Consider the following 18,839-nt stretch of genomic DNA (forward strand, 5'->3'; position numbering starts at 1 on the left):
GATGGGGAGAATAGTAGGGTAATAAAGGACACAGGCTCCAGAAGAAACCACATTTGCATTGGCATACCAACGCCAGAAATAGTTAGATCTGTTACCTGGGGTAAATTACTTAATCTCCTCCACTCAGCTTCTCGGTTAGGAAAGTGGAGGAAATAGCAAAGCCCCATCACAGGATTGCTACCTTTGGTATAGATGACAACTCACTGTAGAGAAAGCCCAAATCCTCACAACTGGACCAATAGGTTACATCATGAGAAACAGAAAATATTGAAGTTGTCAAGGATTTTGTACCAGTTGGATCCATAATCAATGCTCATGGAAGCAGCAGTCAGGAGATCAAAGCATTTGGTAAAACTGCTGCAGAAGGCCTCCTTAAAGTGTTAGAAAGCAAGGATGTTACTTTGAGCACTAAGGGACCCTAACTGAAGCCATGGTCATTTCAATCGCCACATGTGAAAGCTGAACATTGACGAAGGAGGACCGATGCATTTGAATTGCGGTGCTGGTGAAGAACACTGAAGGTACACGGAGTGTCGAAAGAACAGCAAAATCTGTCTTGGAAGAAGTACAGCCAAAATGCTCCTTAAGGGCAAGGATGGTGAGACTTCATCTCCTCACGTACTTTGGGCGTGTTGTCAGGAGAAGCCGGTCCCTAGAGAAGGACGTCACGCGGGGTAAGGCAGAGGAGCAGAGAAAGAATGGAAGAGCCTCGATGAGATGGACTGACGTGGACTCAGGCATCAGAAGAATGGGTGGGTGCCACAGGGCCGGATGCTGTTGTGCAAAGGGTCACTGTGAATCAAAACTGACTCACAGCACCTGATAATAACAACAACAGCAATGGGCAGTCTCGTGTTGAATGCCATGGTAACGATGCCCATGATTAACGTTGGTTGTGTCGGCTGCTGAGCATAATGGAGCTGACACGGTTCTGAGCACAGTTACCTTTATTTCTGTGGTCCATGTTTTTCCCGTTTTCAGTAACGCTCCGATAAAGATCCTATAGCTGTTCCTTTCTCTCGCATTATTTCCGATGAGAAATTCTACAAAGTACATTTGACTAAATGCATAAGGAAATTTTTAATGACAAGTAATTTAACCCATCTGTTCATTTCTTTCCATAAATGTGTTAGAATTAGAATGTCATCTGTAATGCATAAATGTTCCATATACCTCATATCTTTGGCTATATTCAATCGTTTCCCCCCACCTGCCCCTATCGCCTGAGCACCTGTTTGTGTTACTAATACCTAAGTTGAAAATCTCCACCTCCTCAGATACTTTGGTTTTCCTGTTTACAACATCCCTCCCAATTGGGGTGCACATTTAAAAATCAGATTCAACTTAATAAATAAAATTCCTTCTCCCAATCATAGATAGTCTTTCTGAAAGACTTGTTTCCAGTACCCCCCCCCCCGCACTTTCTATTTCCTATTCCCTCTGAACCCTCAGTAATTAGGATTGTACCCTTTCTTCCCCATTCTCAAGGTCCCACTCCACTCTCTTGTGTGCTATCCCAGAGCCTCCGGTTACAAACTCCAGTTAAATCATCCTTCCAAGGAGAGTTCTCATAGCAAACTACTGCATTACAAACTTGTCTTTGCTTACCAGATAAAATGAAGACTTGAGATCTTTTTATGTTTTCAGATTATTTCGGCTCCTTTCCAAAGCATGTGCACCTACATTCATTGTAGGCTCCCGTCCAACTAATCTGCTGGTCACTCTCTGGACTTCTTACTTCTAAATATTTACTCTGAGCACATGACCTTCTCTCTCTCTCTCTGCTTATCAAAATATCACCATCTGTCAAAATCAATGCCAAATACCACCTCATCCATTAATTTCCTTTGATTGTATAATTACCTCTCCGATGTCCTACAGCACTTGGTGTTCTTTTTTAGCATATCCATCACTATAGCTACCATTACCACGCCAAGCATGACTTGATTGAGTTTGAGGAAGTGCGATGTATGAACGGTTTAGTTTAGTCCACCACATTTAACACAATGCTTTGCCCAAAGCAGATGCTTCAGGAAATTTTAGGGCATCTGCAATAAATGTGCAAAGTGTTGGTACAGAGATAAAGAATCATTCAATAACTCGACAATTTTTGATGTGGGTGAATAAAAGCTTCTCATGGTACACGGAAGAAGAATCAGCATTGCCCTAATGAGCATCAGTCAGAACCAAAGTTTGTCAAAGAATGCTTGTAGAGCACATTTTGCAGATGGTCCCACAGAAAGCATAGACATTGGACTGTCATGAGTTGGAGGCTGGTGCAATGACTCACTTTTGCGGGGATCATTAAGCAGGGGACCAGGGAATCTCTGTTAAGGCTGAAATTATGATAATTTTCTTTTCCATTTGTACAGAAACTTGAGATTTGCCAAAAAAAAACTTTCAAATATCATTTCTGTGATCTTCAAAGTTACCTTTAGATAAAGTTATGATACAAGTTTTATTTGTTTTAAAGGGGGAGGAACAGGTTCAAAGCTTTTAAAATTTAGATCTCCTAATTCACACTCTAGTGGTTCCTTTACGTTTTCGCTTTCACAACAGCCCCCATTTAGGAATTAGGTATCAAATCCACTGCTATTGAGCCAACTCGTGGTGCCTAAAGGGTGGAGGAGCTGCCCCTTTAGATTGCCAAGTCTATAAATATTTATGAGAGCAGAAAGCCTTATGACGGGCATACGGAAGCAGAGAGTGATTTACCCAGTAACACAGGCACTTTAGCGTTGGAGCTGAAAGCTACATCTCCTCAGTGGAGCACGTCAACTTTGAGGAGCATGCTCATGTCTTTCACATGCATCTGATGACATTGCTGTGTTCCAAATGGAACAGAGACTCTTCTCTCAATCATCACGCTTTGTCCAGGGTACTTGTGAGTCTTTACTTTTAGATAATCTGGGGTCTCCCTCTGGCTCCCCTTCCACCTTCTTGGCTAAAACTGAGCCCCATGAAACAATGGAGCAAATATCACCCCCCCCACCACCACCACATGAAGCATTCTTAGTTATCTCTCCCTTTTTTTTCCTTTATTGTAGTTATAGTTTCTTCTTTTCACGTGTGGCCCAAATGTTTTGCTAATGTAAATTCTCAACATTTTCTGCTTTGGCTCCATCCAATAGTGGTAGTAATCTCTACCTGGGTGCTTTGAATGGTTCAAACCCCCCCACCCCCTATCCAATGATTCTTTTTACCCAGAGATTGTTCCTAAAGTAGTGTAATGTTACAACAATTACTTTTATTTTCCCTGCTGGCCTTGCAATAACCACTTTTTTTCTGGCAATGAATTTTCTCAAAGAACTGGGAAGAAGGATGAGCATTCGGAGCGTGGAGGGATGATTTTATAAATCACATCCTGATCTGTCTCTTGTGGCATACATTTCCAAAAGTTTGCAAGAGGTCTACGTTTTCCTTCAAGTGGTTATTGCACAGCCTGTTCCTCTAACTTTCTTGGCCCAGCCTCTCACTGACCACCGCTTTGTTCAGCAGGGAGACATTTTAAACATAAATCTGGATATGGAAGACTTCCATGATGATTGTACTGACCTACTAAAAGAGCCAGCAAGAAATAAGCAGCCAGTGTTTAATGAAGAAAGCAATAAGGTAAAGGAAACTATGAAGCCTCAGCTGTTTATTCACTACTTTTCTTTTGAGGTTCATCATCATACTCAGCAAACAGAAAGCAAAACCCCAAATTAAAGCCTATCCATTTCAAAGGAGCCCTGGTGGTGCTGGCGGGGAGGCGTTGGTCTGCCAACTGCAAGCTTGATCGTTCAAACCCGCCAGCCACGCTACGGAAGACAGATGAGCCTCACTGCTCTGGTAAAGACGTGCAAAGCCGCAGAAACCCCTTGACAGAGTTGTGATGACTCACAGTCACCTTGTGCACAGTGGGTTGGTTTGTTTTGATATGTTTCAAAGAAACCCTAATGGGACTGAGGGTTAAGCTTGGGCTACTGACTGCATGATTGGCCGTTCAAACCCACCAGCTGCTCCTGAGGAGAAATGTGAAGCTGTCTATTTCCAGAAAGATCTATAGACTCATACTCTATCCTCTAGGGCTCTCAACCTTCCTCATGCCGCAACCCTTTCATACAGTTCCTCATGCTGTGGTGACCCTCCTCCCCCGCCCGCCACCATAAAATTATTTTTGTTGCTACCTCATAACTGTAATTTTGCTACTGTTATGAATCAGGCGACCCCTGTGAAAGGATCGTTCAACCCCCAAAGGGGTCACAACCCACAGGCTGAGAACCACTGCTATCAAAGATGGAGTTGACTGGAAGGTAGAGGACTTATGTTTTGGTATGTGTTTCAGTCAAAGCTCTTAGTGTAAACGCAATGTGAGTTTCCTCCTTCCTTCTGGCTGGCTCCTTAATGAATTCTGTTCTCTTATGCTGTTTTCCTTGCATTAGCACTTCTAAATATTGGAACAGTCGCCTTTTAGATTGGCATTGGTGTAGCCATTTGAAGGTCATAATTTCCCCAATGGACCGTTTTGACATCCCTCATTTCTAGTTGCGTTTGCATTGCTCTTTAATATCCAAACTGAACTCTACATTTTACTTCTTCCTCTTTATTACACCACCAAACTGTTTTTAGGAGTCCTGGTGGCATTGTGGGTGACATGTTGGGCTGCTAACCATAAGGCCAGCAGTTCAAAACCACCAGCTGCTCGACAGAGGAAAGAGGAGGGAGATATTCTACTCCTGTAACTCTTTAGAGATGCAGTCTGGGAAACCCACAGGGGCCGTTTACCCTGTCCTATAGCGTCTCTGAGTTGGAATCAACTTGATGGCAGTGATTGAGGTTGAGTTGGACCTATGATTGATAATGTTTGACTTTACTTCCCCCCCAAAAAAATCATCTTAGCACATGAAATTTTATTGTATCTTGTTACTTCAGATTCTACCTTTAAGATGCTATTTCCAGTAACATAAACTGAACTTTAGAATCTAGCCACAATATAAATACTGAAGTATTTAGAGATATGGTTGAATTACTTTCAAACCAATGCACTTGTAGCTACAGTAAAGCATATAGTAAAAATTTCAACTATTCACAAAAGGCAAATGTATCATGCTTTCAAAATATTATTTAAATAAAAAATACAGACTTTCCAGATAGTTGTTCACACTCTATGTATAGCCGCGCGACTATAATTAGCTCCTGACTTTATGCTTTGCCAAGTTGCCTGCTCCCAATGCTTCTCTCCCGAGGAGATGAAGGAATAAGCAAAGTCAACTGCCCCTCCAAAGAATAAAATATACTTCTTTAGACATATGAAGTTTAAAAACATCGTCATTTGTTGCAGTTAGCCTGTTGAAAAGATTGATAGATCCTTGAAGCTAATACAGTTTTTAAGATTTCCTTTTCCACAAGTGACATCTATGTAAAAATCTAGTGTGATTATGTAACCATTGAGCATCTATTAAATGCACTACTTTTGGGGGTTATGACCCTGAGACACTTAACCTTGGTTATTCTCACAGTGAAGGAAAGCTGCCAAAGCTTAGTCATCTTATTTGACCTTCCCCCAAATTGACTGCCTTTGAGTCGATGCTGACTCATAGCAACCCTATAAGGCAGAGTAGCCCTGCCTCTTCAAGTTTACAAAATGGTAACCCTTTGGGGGGGGTAGAACCCCTATCTTTCTCCTATGTCTGATCTTATCTTTAATTAAAATGGTCTTCAATTACTCTGACTGTGTACAAATCAGTAATTCTCCATCTCGGCACCATGAGACTTCTTGTTGCCGAGAAGTACAAACAGGGAGCATTGCAGCGTACTTAGCCCTGGTGGGATAGTGAGTTGCATGCTGGGCTGCTGAGTGCAAAGTCAGCAGTCCCAAACCACCGGGTGCCCCTTGGGAGAAAGATGAAGCTGCATTCTCCCTTAAAGGTTGATATCCTTGAACACCCACAGGGTCAGCTCTCCCCTGTCCGACAGGATTGCTGTGAGTTGGCAGTGAGTTTGGTTTGGGTTTTGGTGTTAGTAGCGTCATCGACTTCTATCAGCAGTATTTCCAGTTTTGACAACCCAAACTGTGTCCAGGCATTCCAAGTGTCCACCAAGGAACAGAATCACCGCAGACTGAGAAGCACTGGTCAAAGTAATAAAGGGCAGCATTAACTGCACCTCACCTCGTGATGGAACTCTGAGAGTGGCTAAATCAAAAGTTGTATCATTTCTCTCACCTTTTTCTGCACATTTTACAGTGACCCAGGCACATTTACTAGGAGGTTAGAAGCAGAAGTTAGTACCCCAAAGTAAACACAGTAAACATGGTTTTTTTGCTTCTATTTATTTTTCTTTTTAAAAGAAACAGATTCATTTAAACAAAGAATCAGGGTTCATTTTCATTGAAGAAAAAAAACAGCTTTCATTTTAATATAAATGAAACCCCATCCTAGACCATCAGTCATTTGGGATAAGAGTGAAGGTGTATCATTATAACCGTCAAGAACTCTGGCTGACTTCATCTCCTGTGTACATGCTCATGCAATTGGTGCAGATGGTAAAATGAAACAGCAGCTGTAATCTTCCTTGTTAAACAGCTCACTCCCATTTCACTCCTTATTGTTTCTATTATTTCCATTATAGGCCAGATATAATGATCCTCCCGAACACTAGTAGGCAGATAATGGGAACCATCACAACAGGTGATCAGGAAATACATGCATTCAAATCTGATACCTGGAAATGGGGTTGCTCTTTCTAGGACAGTTATTAGAGTCAGAAAGGATAATTACACAAAACAACTTCAAAATCCTATTCATATTCACGCCAAGAGGTTTCTCCTGTAGATAACAGAATGCTTTCATTTTCCTGACCACAAAGATAGTTGATGGAATTGGGCAAGTGAGGAAACGCACTGTGAGTAGCCCTGCTAACAGATGGCGGGGGGGGGGGCTTTTATTCCCAAGGGGAGCATGAAGCTAACTCCCCAGCAACGTCCCAAACCGCTGAGGTTAAATGGAGGCAGAGAGGATCACGAGGGTTAAGTAAAGTCACAGAACCCTTTGGTGGATGATGCGGGTTGACAATCCCGGCACTTAGCAATATCATATCCTAGGGTGAGAAGGGACTGGTTGACTGTCCTTTTACAGTTGAGGACACTGAGCCAAGAGGGATGAAATATCCCACCCACCCACGCACCCACCCCAAACCTCAGCTAGCTAGTGTCAGAACTGAAATTCTGTTGAATTTCAGGTAGGTGCTTTCTCTTCTTCTTCTAGAAGACTACAGGAGAGCTCTTTGAAAGGAACTGGGCCACATAAATACGCTTTTCTTCTTACAAAGATCCTGTAGCTCTCCATGTCAACCCACCTCCTCACGTGACGATTCATAAAGCATGAACACTACTGTTATACTAAACATTCCAAGGAAGCCTGGTCAGCCCCAATGGCAGTGGCTTGGTGTTTGATTGGTCCTGCCTTTAAAAATAAATTGTCCAAATCTAAGACAAAGGAGGTTGGAAATTTTAGTTGACTAAAAATTCAGTGTGGATCCGCAGTCTGATGTGGTTCTTAGTGAAACGAATAAAAACAAATCAATACAATCACTTTAACAAAATATGTCTTTGAGGTCAAAGACATGAATGATTCCACAGACTGCTTTCAGGTGGGAAGTAAATTTATTCTGGAAACAAATGGATTTGCTGAGGGAAGGTGCATTCACAAGGTGCTTCCCGGGCAAGATTTGAGAAAACGGCTTCTCTCTTAGAATTCTGTAGAAAGTATCTGGCAGTGTTACTTTCTGTGAATAGTATTTTTCCATTTTAGGAATTGTAGAGAGGGTGTGTGGGAGGGGGTGGTGGTGGAATGCCCTTGGGTTCCCTCCCTGAGCTTGGCACCAGCTAAAAGTAAGACATGAGTCAGGAATGAGTAACCAATAAAAGCCCCATGGGAGGACGAGGTTTATGGACTTCATTCGTGGGTTTCCCAAAACGTCACCTCTGGTTTAGCTCTCTTTGCCCATGGGGTTATAGACATACTGCAGGAGCCCCGTGCTTGTCTGTGAGCACTAGGGAGCAGGGTGGAGGAACAGGCAGTGTTTCCGTCTGGGACACCAGTCGCCCGTGAGGTCGCTGTGAGCCCACTGGACCACACACAAACAACCGCAGCAACCCCAGGGCCCCGGCAGGAGCATTCCCTCTACGAGGGCTGATCTGAATGTACCCATTGTGTGGAAGGCCAGCCAGAAGAGATGGCCTCAGAGCAGTGGTTCTCAGCCTTCCTAAAGCCGTGACCCTTTCATACAGTTCCTCACGTGGTGGTGACCCCCAACCATAACACGATTTTCGTTGCTACTTCATCACTGTTGTTTTGCTACTGTTATGAATCGGGCGACCCCTGTGAAAGGGTCATTTGACCCCTAAAGAGATCGCGACCCACAGGTTGAGAACCGCTGTCTTAGAGAGACTTACTCATGGTGGTCAGTTGCTTCGGCAAAGCCCTACATTTTAGGTGAGTGTATTTCTACTGAGGCACAGGGAGAGGGCCTGGCCTCTGATGCAGCATTCTCTGCTGAGCTGGTGGAAAATTCTCAGACACCTTTCACTCCTCCCTCTTCTATGCAGAGGTGAAGGCTGTCTGCCTAAGTCGTCCTAGCGTTTCCCTGGACGGCCTTCACACCGGCAAATGCCCACCCCCCGCTCTCCTGTGAAGGAGTTCATGGCCCAGCAGGGGGAACACCCCAACAGATGGTCGATTCTAGAGGACACCCGTCTCCAGAACCAAAACTGGAGAAGACCTTGAGCGTGTTGAGTAAACAGAAAGCGCCTCAAAGGATGTGGAATCGATTCTCCAGAGCATCCAAGAGCTGTTAGATGGCAGAGTGGTTGGACCTTTTCGTTCGTTCCACGAGGCTGAGTGAAGTCCACCCATGGACCGTACAGGCAGACAGGGCTTGCTAGTTACAGAGCAAGCAGAGAATAAAAGAACCAATGACTTTCAAAGAAAACAAACCCCCTTGCAAACAACGTGTGCAGACAGAAGCTGCTAAAAATGACGTAGAGCGGTCCTTCGATTGTAGGCAGAAGGATGGAGCAAAGGCTGTCAGAGGAGAAGGATAAGCAGAGATTCTGCTTTCAGGAAGAGGCCCACAGAGGCAGAGCTAACTGCAGGGACAACTGAGTGAAGGAAGGGTGTGTGCTATGGGACCTGTTTATTTAGGTTTCTGTCTGTCTATTTTAAATGAGAGGGACTTTCAAGAACTTCTGGCTTGGGGATCCCAAATTTAAATGCCTAAACAGCTGACAGAAATAATTTTCTTGAAGCTAGGTTAACTTTATGGAGGCCTGATAAGGTAGTGGGTTATGTGTTGGGCTGCTAACCACAAAGTCAGCAGTTTGATACCACCAGCCACTACACAGGGGAAAGACGAGGCTCCCCGCTCCTATAAAGAGCTGCACTTTTGAAAACCCACAGGGGCCGTTCGACTCTGTCCTAGGCGGGCGATGTGAGTCAGAATTGACTCTGGCAGTGCAAGCTTAACTTTCTCTGAGGTAAAATCCCCTCTGTAAGACAGGAAAAGGAATATTGTTTGAGTTTGGCTTCTACCCTTCAAAGTAAAAACACATTTATTCACTTAAAAACTGATATGTCAGGAGCATGAATTTTGCCTGATATATATATATATATATAATCACTGGGCTTATCCTCCACTGGCTTTTGTCCTATAGGTAATTCATGCACTAAAGAAAGTTATGTCTTTTTAAAATAAATCATTTTATTGGTGGTTCTTAGAGCTCTTAAAACATTCCACTCATCAATTGTAACAAGCATGTTTGTACATATGTTGCCATCTTCAATTCCAAAACATATATATATATAACAAAATCAATGTAAGACAAAACTTCCAATGGTCTACAGATGGGCTTTTCGTCTCCACTCCAATCCCTCTTATTCTCATCGATAAAGTTGTTTGCTTTGCATCTCGGATATCTCACCACAGAAGGGTTATAAGGAAGGGATGATTCAACAAAGATGTAGTATAGCACCAACAAAGCACACATCATTCCTCTAGTTCCTGAATGCTTCCTTCCCCCATTACTAGGACCCAGTTCTACCTTAAAAATCTGCCTAGACCGGAGAACAAACATTGGTACAGATAAGAGCTCTCGACACATGGAATTCTGGACAGATAAGCCTCTCAGGGACAGTTGTGGGAATAGTGATATCATGAGGCTAGAGGAATAGTTAGGGAAGGGGGAGGGAGAGAAAGGGGGAACCCATCACAAGGTAGGATATATAGCCCTGCCCCCCAAAAGGGACAAATAACAGAAATGTGGGTGAAGGGAGACAAGGGACAGTGTAAGATACAAAATAATAATAACAATATATAATTGATCAAGGATTCACAAGGATGGGAGAGTAGGGGAGGGAGGGGGAAAACTAGGAACTGATATCAAGGATTCTAGTAGAAAATGTTTTGGAATTGAAGATGGCAACATATGTACAAATATGCTTGTTACAATTGATGAGTGGAATGTTTTAAGAGCTCTAAGAGCTCCCAATAAAATGATATATTTTTAGAAAGACATAACTTTCTTTAGTGCATGAATTACCTACAGGGCAAAAGCCAGTAGAGGATAAACCCGGTGCCATCAAGCTGATTCTGAGTCGTGGGGACCCTGCAGGATAGAGTAGCGCAGCCCTGCCCAGTTTCTGAAGATGGAATCTTGGGACACACAGAGCCTCCTCTTTCTCCCACAGAATGGCTCGTGGGGTTGAAACACTGACCTTCAGTTAGCTGCCTGGTGCTTAATCCACTGCATCTGTAGGACTCCTTTCCTTATTAATGCAGAGACTGTTCTGACCGGTGGGGAAGAAGACATGCAGTTCTTGTTCGATTCGCACTCGTAGCGACCAACCCCATGCACACCAGAACAAAACCCTGCAGCTCCTGCCCCATCCTCACACTGGTCCTTAGGATAAGTTGAATCCTTTGTAGTGCTCTATCAGTCCTTTTGCTGGAGAATCTTCCTCTTTTTGACTGCCCTTCCACATTACCAAACATGTGGTCCTTGCCCAGTGACTGGCTTCTGATAACGCATCCAAAGTAGCATCCTCGCTTCTAAGGAGCCTTGTGGATGCATTTCCTCCAAGACAGACTTGCTTGTACTTTTGGCATTCCGTGCTGCTTTCAGCGTTCTGCACCAGCACCCTAATTCAAATGCATTGAGTCTTCTTCCCTCCTCCGTATTCACTGTCCAACTTTCTCATGCGTAGGAGGCCACTGGAAATTCCATGGATTGGGTCAGGTGCACCCGCATCTTTGAAGTAATATGATTGCTCCTCAACACTTTAAACACGCATGTTTCCAGTTTACCCGATGCCACGTGCCATCGGATTTCATGACTGCAGCTTCCGTGAACAATGATTACGGAGCCAAGCAAGATAAAATCCTTGACAACTTCCATCTTTCCTTCATTTATTATGTTACTTATTGGTCCAGTTGTGATGATTTTGGCTTTCTTTACATTGAGTTGTCATCCACGCCGAAGGCTGCGATCCTTGACCTTTAGCAGCAAGCGCTTCAAGCCTCCCTCGCTTTCAGCAGGCTAGGCTGGGGCATCCGCATGTGGCAGGCGCTTTTCAAGCCTTCCTCCGATCCTGGTGCCCCGCTCTTCCTCATAGAGCCCACCCTCTCAGATTATTTGTGTAGCATCAAGACTGAATAAACCCTGACCCCAACCCAAATTCCTCATTTCAAACCAGGCAGGGTTCCCTTGTTCTGGTCTAATAACTGCTTCTGATGCACGTACAGATTCCATCTGAGCACAGTGGGGTGTTCTGGAATTCCCATTCTTCCCGAGGCAGGTCCATAGTTTGCTATGGCCCACACAGGCAGCTTCCTTTGTATAGTCAATAACACACAAGTAAAATCATTCTGGGCTTCTCGACTGTGAGTTCAGAGTCATCGGACATCAGCAAGGTCATGCCTGTTTCACATCCTCTACTGAATTTCTGGAAGCTTCCTGCTAATGCCCGCTGCAGCCATAGCTGATGGATCTTCAGCAAAATGCTCCTTGCGTGTGATATTAATTAGCTTGTTGGCTAATTTCTGTATTCTGTTGGGCCACCTTTTTTTTGGAAAGGATCTAAATCTGGATCTCTTCCAGTCAGTTGGCCAGGTAGCTATCTTCCAAATTTCCTAGCACAGATCAAGTGTCTCTGTTCCATCAGCTTGCTGAGCCATTTCAATCAGTGCTATCGATTCCTCAGGTGTTGCTTTATGCTAATGCCTTCAGTCCACTTAGACCTCTTTCTTCAGCACCATTGGCTGGTGCTCCTGTGCTCTCTCTTGACATGGTTCCATGTTGACCAGGAAAGGATAAGTGGGGAAAGGCACACTACTTTCGTGGCACTTCGTATGATGTCATGCCATATGGGCACAAAACTAAGTGGCAGATTTTCTTCCACTGGATCTGGGTTTGCTGTCTTGGGAAAAGCCATAATATGTAGGTGCTTAATTATGCTACCTCCCTCATTAACATATCACTTTGTAGGGCAAGGACTATTTTTAGTCACCATTGTATCTCTAATGCTTAATACAGTAGGTGTTCAATAAATCTTTTAAATGTAAAAATAGAATTAAGGAGTCTGAAGAAAATAGAACCAGCCATTGAGAATGGCTTTTTAGAAAGACTAGGAGGGTTATTCTGGGAGGGGTATCTAACAAGGAAGTTTGGGGAATTCAGAACTCTGTGTTTGCAGTGAGATAAATGTAAGTCAATCAAACAGCCCAAAGCAGACTTTTTCTGGTTGAAGGGGCTCTTTGGGTCTTAGTTTGGAAGACATTGACCCAGTGAGTTTTACAGATGAGAATTAAGTCTTTCACTCTTCTGTGTTACAAGGCCTACGTCACAGATCACTCACAGAGTTAAGGTCAGTTAGTCACGGAGCGAACTATATCCAGGCTAGACAGACGGGTTTCAAGTTCTATACTCCTGCTGAACACTATAGGCTTTCTCAAGTTGTCTCTCTGAAACTAAGGTTCTCCCCAACTGGGCCTCAAAAAAGGAGAAAGCAGGACTAACTTGCAGCTTCGGCACTTTTCTTTTCCAGGGGCAGACACACGGGGCAGATGGGGATCAGCCTCCGCAGGGCCTGCCGCAGCAGACCTCTGCCCAAGAAGAGGGCGCGCGGGGCCTGCACCCGCCTGAAGACATGCTCTCAGCAGAGGACGAGGAGTGTGTCTCACCTGATGACATCTCTCTGCCTCCACTCCCAGGAAGCCCCGAGTCCCTCCCGGGCCCGTCTGACATGGAGGTGGAGGAGCCTCCCAGCACCTCCTCCCTGGGCCTTCCCCTGAGCAGCTGCAGGATGCAGACTAAGGGCAGCAGCCCACAGGAAGCCCAGGAATCTCTTCTCCCACCACCTGTGGCTTTTGCGGACCAGTGTCACACTGAGACCACAATGTTTTCAAGTCAATTTGAGAGGCCTGCCCCCCAACTCAAAGCTGAAACCCCATTAACATCCCGGGGAATTCTGGAAAGGAGCACTGTCTTCAGCAGAATCAGTGCTGAACATCCAGCGAGCATGCTGAATGACATGCATGAGAAAGCTTTACGGCAGCACCCCCCGCCTCAGGGAAGCTTGCTAGGAACACAGGAGAAGATGCATGCTGCTAGTCAGGCCTCTAAAACCCGAGACAGGCTGCATGCTTCCCCTGACACCTCCTCCAGCCTCGGGGTTCAATCAGACACCAACAGGGGCTATCAGAGGCCAGTGGTTCCCGGAGAAGAGATTAAAAGTACACCAGCCAAGAACAGAGTGGTCAGCCTAGCTGGCCAGGCACCTAAGTTCTCCAGGCTCCTGTCTAATGTCACTGTCATGGAAGGTTCTCCAGTGACTTTGGAAGTTGAAGTAACAGGATTTCCAGAGCCTACACTGACATGGTGGGTAGCCTATAACGACAAGTCATAGAACAGGTTCATTGAATCACCAGGAAATCTGAGTGCACTAACGTTAACATTTCGGGGTGGCTGATTAATGTTCTACTACACTGGGATTCTGCATGATTCCATCTCACCTCAAGCCCCAGTCTCATTTTAGAACCAGCATGGCTTATGTGCTTAAGGAAACAAGTCACCATAGACAATAATAATTTAACAAGCTTCGAAGGCACTGTAAGTGCATTGAACTTCCTGACCCCATCCTCCCCATTCAATACTCGTCATTTCTAAAGATGGGGCACTGGAAATCTTCCCTGTTGTCCATTTCGATAAACCCAGGACATTTTTGTGGTTTAACAGCCCGTATTCAATGGGAAAAACATAGAATTTAAGGTCGTCCGTTTTCTGTCATTCATTCATTTCATTTTTCCCCAGCTTTGTAATATTTAATTGTTGGAGTATGATTCATTCTCCTCCTCCTCTTCTTCTTTAAATATGTTCTTGTGCTGTGAAGGGATAAAACCTTTTATAGTTGGCAGGTAATAAGCTCATTTTGAACGGTTCTATCATAACTGACCGGTGGACAATATGATTTTCACTCTGGAGACTTTTTTTAAAGCTACTTGTCTTAGAAAATGAAAAGAGCAGACAAGAGGCTCTGAGTCTCCAGGTGCCGTTAACAATAGAGGCGTCTTGGCTTTTCATGTTGACAAAACTGAAAAAATATAGGGAATATTTTCATTCTTCACTAGACTTATTTGAGGGCATTGGGATGGATACGTGAGAACATGTTTGTGCTTCTGGACAAATAGAAGTTTAAAATGAATCATGATTTATTTATCACGATTTTCCATCGATAGGAGCTTAATGCTGTGGTCATTTACTTGCCCACCCACGATGCTGTGGTGAGCCACTAACCATGGTGCATGTGAGGAAACTAAGGTGTCTCAGATTGTTCCAGGAAACTACCCTTGTCCTGATAGTACAGACACTCATGTTTTTTGTTTGGTTTTGTTGCCTTTTTTTTTTTAGCATTTGTGTGTATTTTACAAATCTGAAATTTCATATTGATGAATACAGAAGGTACTGAATTAATCATTAAATATCAGTTTACCTCAAAGAAAAATATTGTAAGACTTTCCTTATTTTGTCCACACAATTGATACTCTGGTTTAGTAAATGTTGACTAACTAAGATTATTATCACATCGAGAAAAAGATTACTTCTCCACTAGATTCACGAACAGCTTTGCTCAATCAACAAGTGATAAGCTAGGGCCTGTTTAGGATACTCAATCAAAAGCAAAATGATTGCTTGGGTGAGGGACCAGCTCCTGGCTTGGGTTTGTTGTTCCTTCTTACATGGAAAACTTAGAGCCTCAGTAAGTAAATGTGAATCTAGGCTGTACAGAAGAAACAATTACTGTAGTAGCTTTAGAGAAAGATGCAGCCCCGTGTTCATTTTTCCAGGAAACTTTGAGAAGCATATCATTTAACAGAACTAATACAACTTTTTCAGAGACCTTTTATAATGAAAAGGCATTTTCTAATTAATTCATAAAACTGGAATGGACTCCTTTCAACGGAAAATGATGGATAAGTGGCCTTATGTGAAAGAGTATATTTGTAGTCTCGAGTATTTGTTGTCTCAAGAAGATCTTTTGGCTTGACTGCGATAGGGCAGATGAGTCTCACTCTGATGCAGATGCTCAGAAGGAGTCACAGCTGCTGTTATGTAGAGCAGGAAGAATGAGCAGGCCACGGGGGACGGTGACATCTCCACTCTAGGTAATTGTTGCCACGAGAGAAGCACAGTGGTCCAGGGGGGCCAGATGGGCTGGTTTTGCCAGAGAAATTGAACATTTGAATATTCATAAGCAATATTCCGATTGTTAAATGCTATCCAAAAATTAAGTGTTTTAAAAGCTGTGCCCCAACCAATCAAGACATTGCTCTGGCTACCAGTTGTCGATCTCTGCTCGAAAGATAAACAACTGCTTTTGAATTCCGTGTAGCTACAGAGTTCCTGCTAATTCTAAAGAGAGGGAGAGTGGAAGCAGCCCTGGTGATTCAATGGTCAAGCGCTTGGGTGTTAGCCAAAAGGTTGGTGGTTTGAACGCTTCAGCTTTCCACAGAGGACATACATGGCAGTCGGCTTCCATAAAGATTTTCAAAACCCCAACCTAACTTGCTGCCCTTGAATAGATGCTGACTCCTAGCAACCCTATAGGACAGGGTAAAACTACCCCAGTGGGTTTCCAAGATTGGAAATCTTTATGGGAGTAGAAAGCCCCGTCTTTCTCCAAAGGAGTGGCTGGTGGTTTCAAACTGCTCACCTGGCCATTAGCAGCCCAGCGCCTTGGAAATCCCATACGGCAGCTCTACTCTGTCTTCTGGGGTTCCTATGAGTCAGAATCAACTCACTGGCAACAGATTTTCCCCTCCATTACAGAAGCAATGGGCCTATTTGCAGTGGTGATGAGAACGTGGAAATGATGTCAATAAACAGTGACCTGACTAAATACTCTTTGCTGCAGGTACAAGAAGGGCCGGGAATTGTCTGCTGATGGTCACTTACAGGTTTTACACACGGAGACAAGGCACTCCCTGTTCATTGCAAAGGTATGCGAGGCAGATGCTGGCCTCTATGTGGCTCGGGCCCATAACTCTAGTGGCACTCTCTCTTCCAGCGTCTTCCTCCACGTGACAGGTAACTGCAGACCACCAATCACAAGAATGAACTGGATAATGCTGTGTGTCCTCTATGTTAGTGTGTCCTTCATGTACTGGCTACTTACATAATGGAAGGATGGACATCATTCTCAGGAGCCTCAAGGACAGTGCAGTTGTCCCTGTCCCTGGACTTCCCACAATGCACTGCCTATCAAGTGTACCTCCTCTCTACTAATATGGGTAATACCACTGCTTGGTAAAATGACAGAATGGTCTTCAGTACTTTAATGTTTTTGTGGCACTTGGTAAGTGATTTTCAGTGACTAAGGATGTATTTTATACTCCCCAAAGAGATGCATTCAGTAGCAGGTATAGTAAAATGATGCATGTTTATTCTCTCCTAAAGCGAAATCAAAGACATGCAAATCAAGTCTCCCATCAGTATGCAGATGCACATTAAATTTCAAATCCAATTGTTTGATCATTTATGTTTATTTATTCCCATAAACATCTCCTTGTAGGGAATGACAACAGAAACATTTAACCAAAGTTGTAAAATTCATCGCTGCATTAGTTGTCCTTTCATTTTTAAATTAAAAATAATTTAGCTGTCATTTCATTGTGATATTCATCTCTTGATCTCACTTATTGAAATTCATTTTATGTCATCTCAACATAGATTACATTCTTGAGTCTGCAGATGTCGCTGTAAATAATCATTTCTCAGACTGATCTTGTGGGTTTGACACTGGCGGATAGATGAGCTGTCAGCATGCAATGGAGATTCACAGTCCCATCAGCGCTACGTGTCACAGAGAAAGATGGAGCACAGGCTATGGTGAAGGACCAACTATATAGCCGCCCTTACTTTGAAGTGTCTTAGGTAGCCATAGACACAAATACAACATGGTCCGCCTGTTTCAAATATTGATTCCTCAGCCTGCAGTAAAGCTTATCAGTGTCTTGGTTTCCCATCAGCGAGATGGGTTGGTTCATGAGATACCTCTCCGGCCGTGGAGTTTTCATTGGATAGCTTTCAAAAATCTCGAACATGAAGAACTCTATGGAGATCAGGGGCAACGATATTGTTTTGTCTGCTTTCAAATCACACTAGCCTCCTGTCCATTATTTTTCTCAGATGCTGTTTCTTAAGAATATGATATTAAAGGAGGAGTGCTAGCATGTGATTTTGAACTGTTTCCATGCTGGAGGGAAGGGTAGCCAATGATGTTCTTGGTAAAACATCTCATTGCTTGAAAATAAACCCTTTTCAAAGATTTGATAATAAACTCAGGAGGGTAAATTTAAGATAGTCTATGGAAAAATATATAAAAAATATTGCTTAAGATGAACTCTATCCTCATCTTACAATTATCATTGTGAGAATGGTGTTGTATGCTTTTTATTGAAATTTATTATTCAGTAAGTTTTCTTTTAAAAACAAGCATGAATAAGAGGCATTTGTTTTTCAAATTTCAAACATAGTCTTTTCATGCTAGGGCAAAAGCTTTACTTGCAATAATAATGAATTACAGATTTTGATGATGGGAAGGAATTAATTATGCTGCTGGAAGACTGTCTACAAATAATCAAAATATTTAAATGCAATATATTCAAGTTAATATTAAAAAGTTACTAAATGTTGTCTGAAGATGTGAAATATGTAGTCAAGTAAATAGTTGGCATATTTTTCTTGCGCTGCATATTCTATTTAATTAGAATTTTCTTTTAATTTTATTCCACATTTTAATAGAAATCTATTAAAAGTTTATGTATCCTAGAGAACTCAGAGTCTCTCACTTCTATCATTTTGTTCTAGTTACAAATATTTTGCATATCTTGTTTAACTGCTATGGCCTATGGTGAAGATAAAGGGTAATGCCTCTTCATGCACAAAGAGACCAGATATAACCAAGCCACAAATTCACGCTTGTTCCACTGTATATCGCTGTTGTTGTTGTTGTTAGGCACCATCAAGTTGGCTCTGATTCATAGTGGTCCAACCTACAGCAGAAGGAAACACCGCCTGGTCCTGTGCCATCCTCACTAGTATATGCATGAGCCCATGGTTACAGCCAGTGTCAACCCATCTTGTCAAGGGCTTTCCTCTTCTTTGCTGCCTTTCTATTTTACTAAGCATGAGGTCCTTTCCCAGGAATGCTCTCCCCTACTAACACGTACAGAATATTTAAGATGGAGTCTTGCCATCCTCGCTTTTAGGGAGCATTCGAGATGTACTTCTTCCATGACAGATT

At 43.2% G+C, this 18,839-nt stretch overlaps 1 protein-coding gene across 4 annotated transcripts in view; it reads left to right on the forward strand.

The window, feature by feature from the left end:
- Positions 1-17,907, forward strand: part of CCDC141 (coiled-coil domain containing 141) — a 229,118-nt gene extending 211,211 nt beyond the window's left edge. For 2 of the 4 annotated variants that reach the window (XM_075529468.1, XM_075529471.1), the window contains 3 exons: positions 3,496-3,612; positions 13,083-13,915; positions 16,449-17,907. In XM_075529468.1, coding sequence (XP_075385583.1) covers positions 3,496-3,612; positions 13,083-13,915; positions 16,449-16,713 — 1,215 coding nt within the window. In that variant the 3' untranslated portion in view covers positions 16,714-17,907. Of the gene's footprint in view, positions 1-3,495; positions 3,613-13,082; positions 14,973-16,448 lie in introns of those variants that run through there. The other 2 variants (XM_075529470.1, XM_075529472.1) reach the window with 2 other exon arrangements.
- The last annotated feature ends 932 nt before the right edge of the window (positions 17,908-18,839 follow it).

Source organism: Tenrec ecaudatus, chromosome 13 (assembly GCF_050624435.1).
Source record: "Tenrec ecaudatus isolate mTenEca1 chromosome 13, mTenEca1.hap1, whole genome shotgun sequence".
In the NCBI taxonomy this organism is placed as follows: Eukaryota; Metazoa; Chordata; class Mammalia; order Afrosoricida; family Tenrecidae; genus Tenrec; species Tenrec ecaudatus.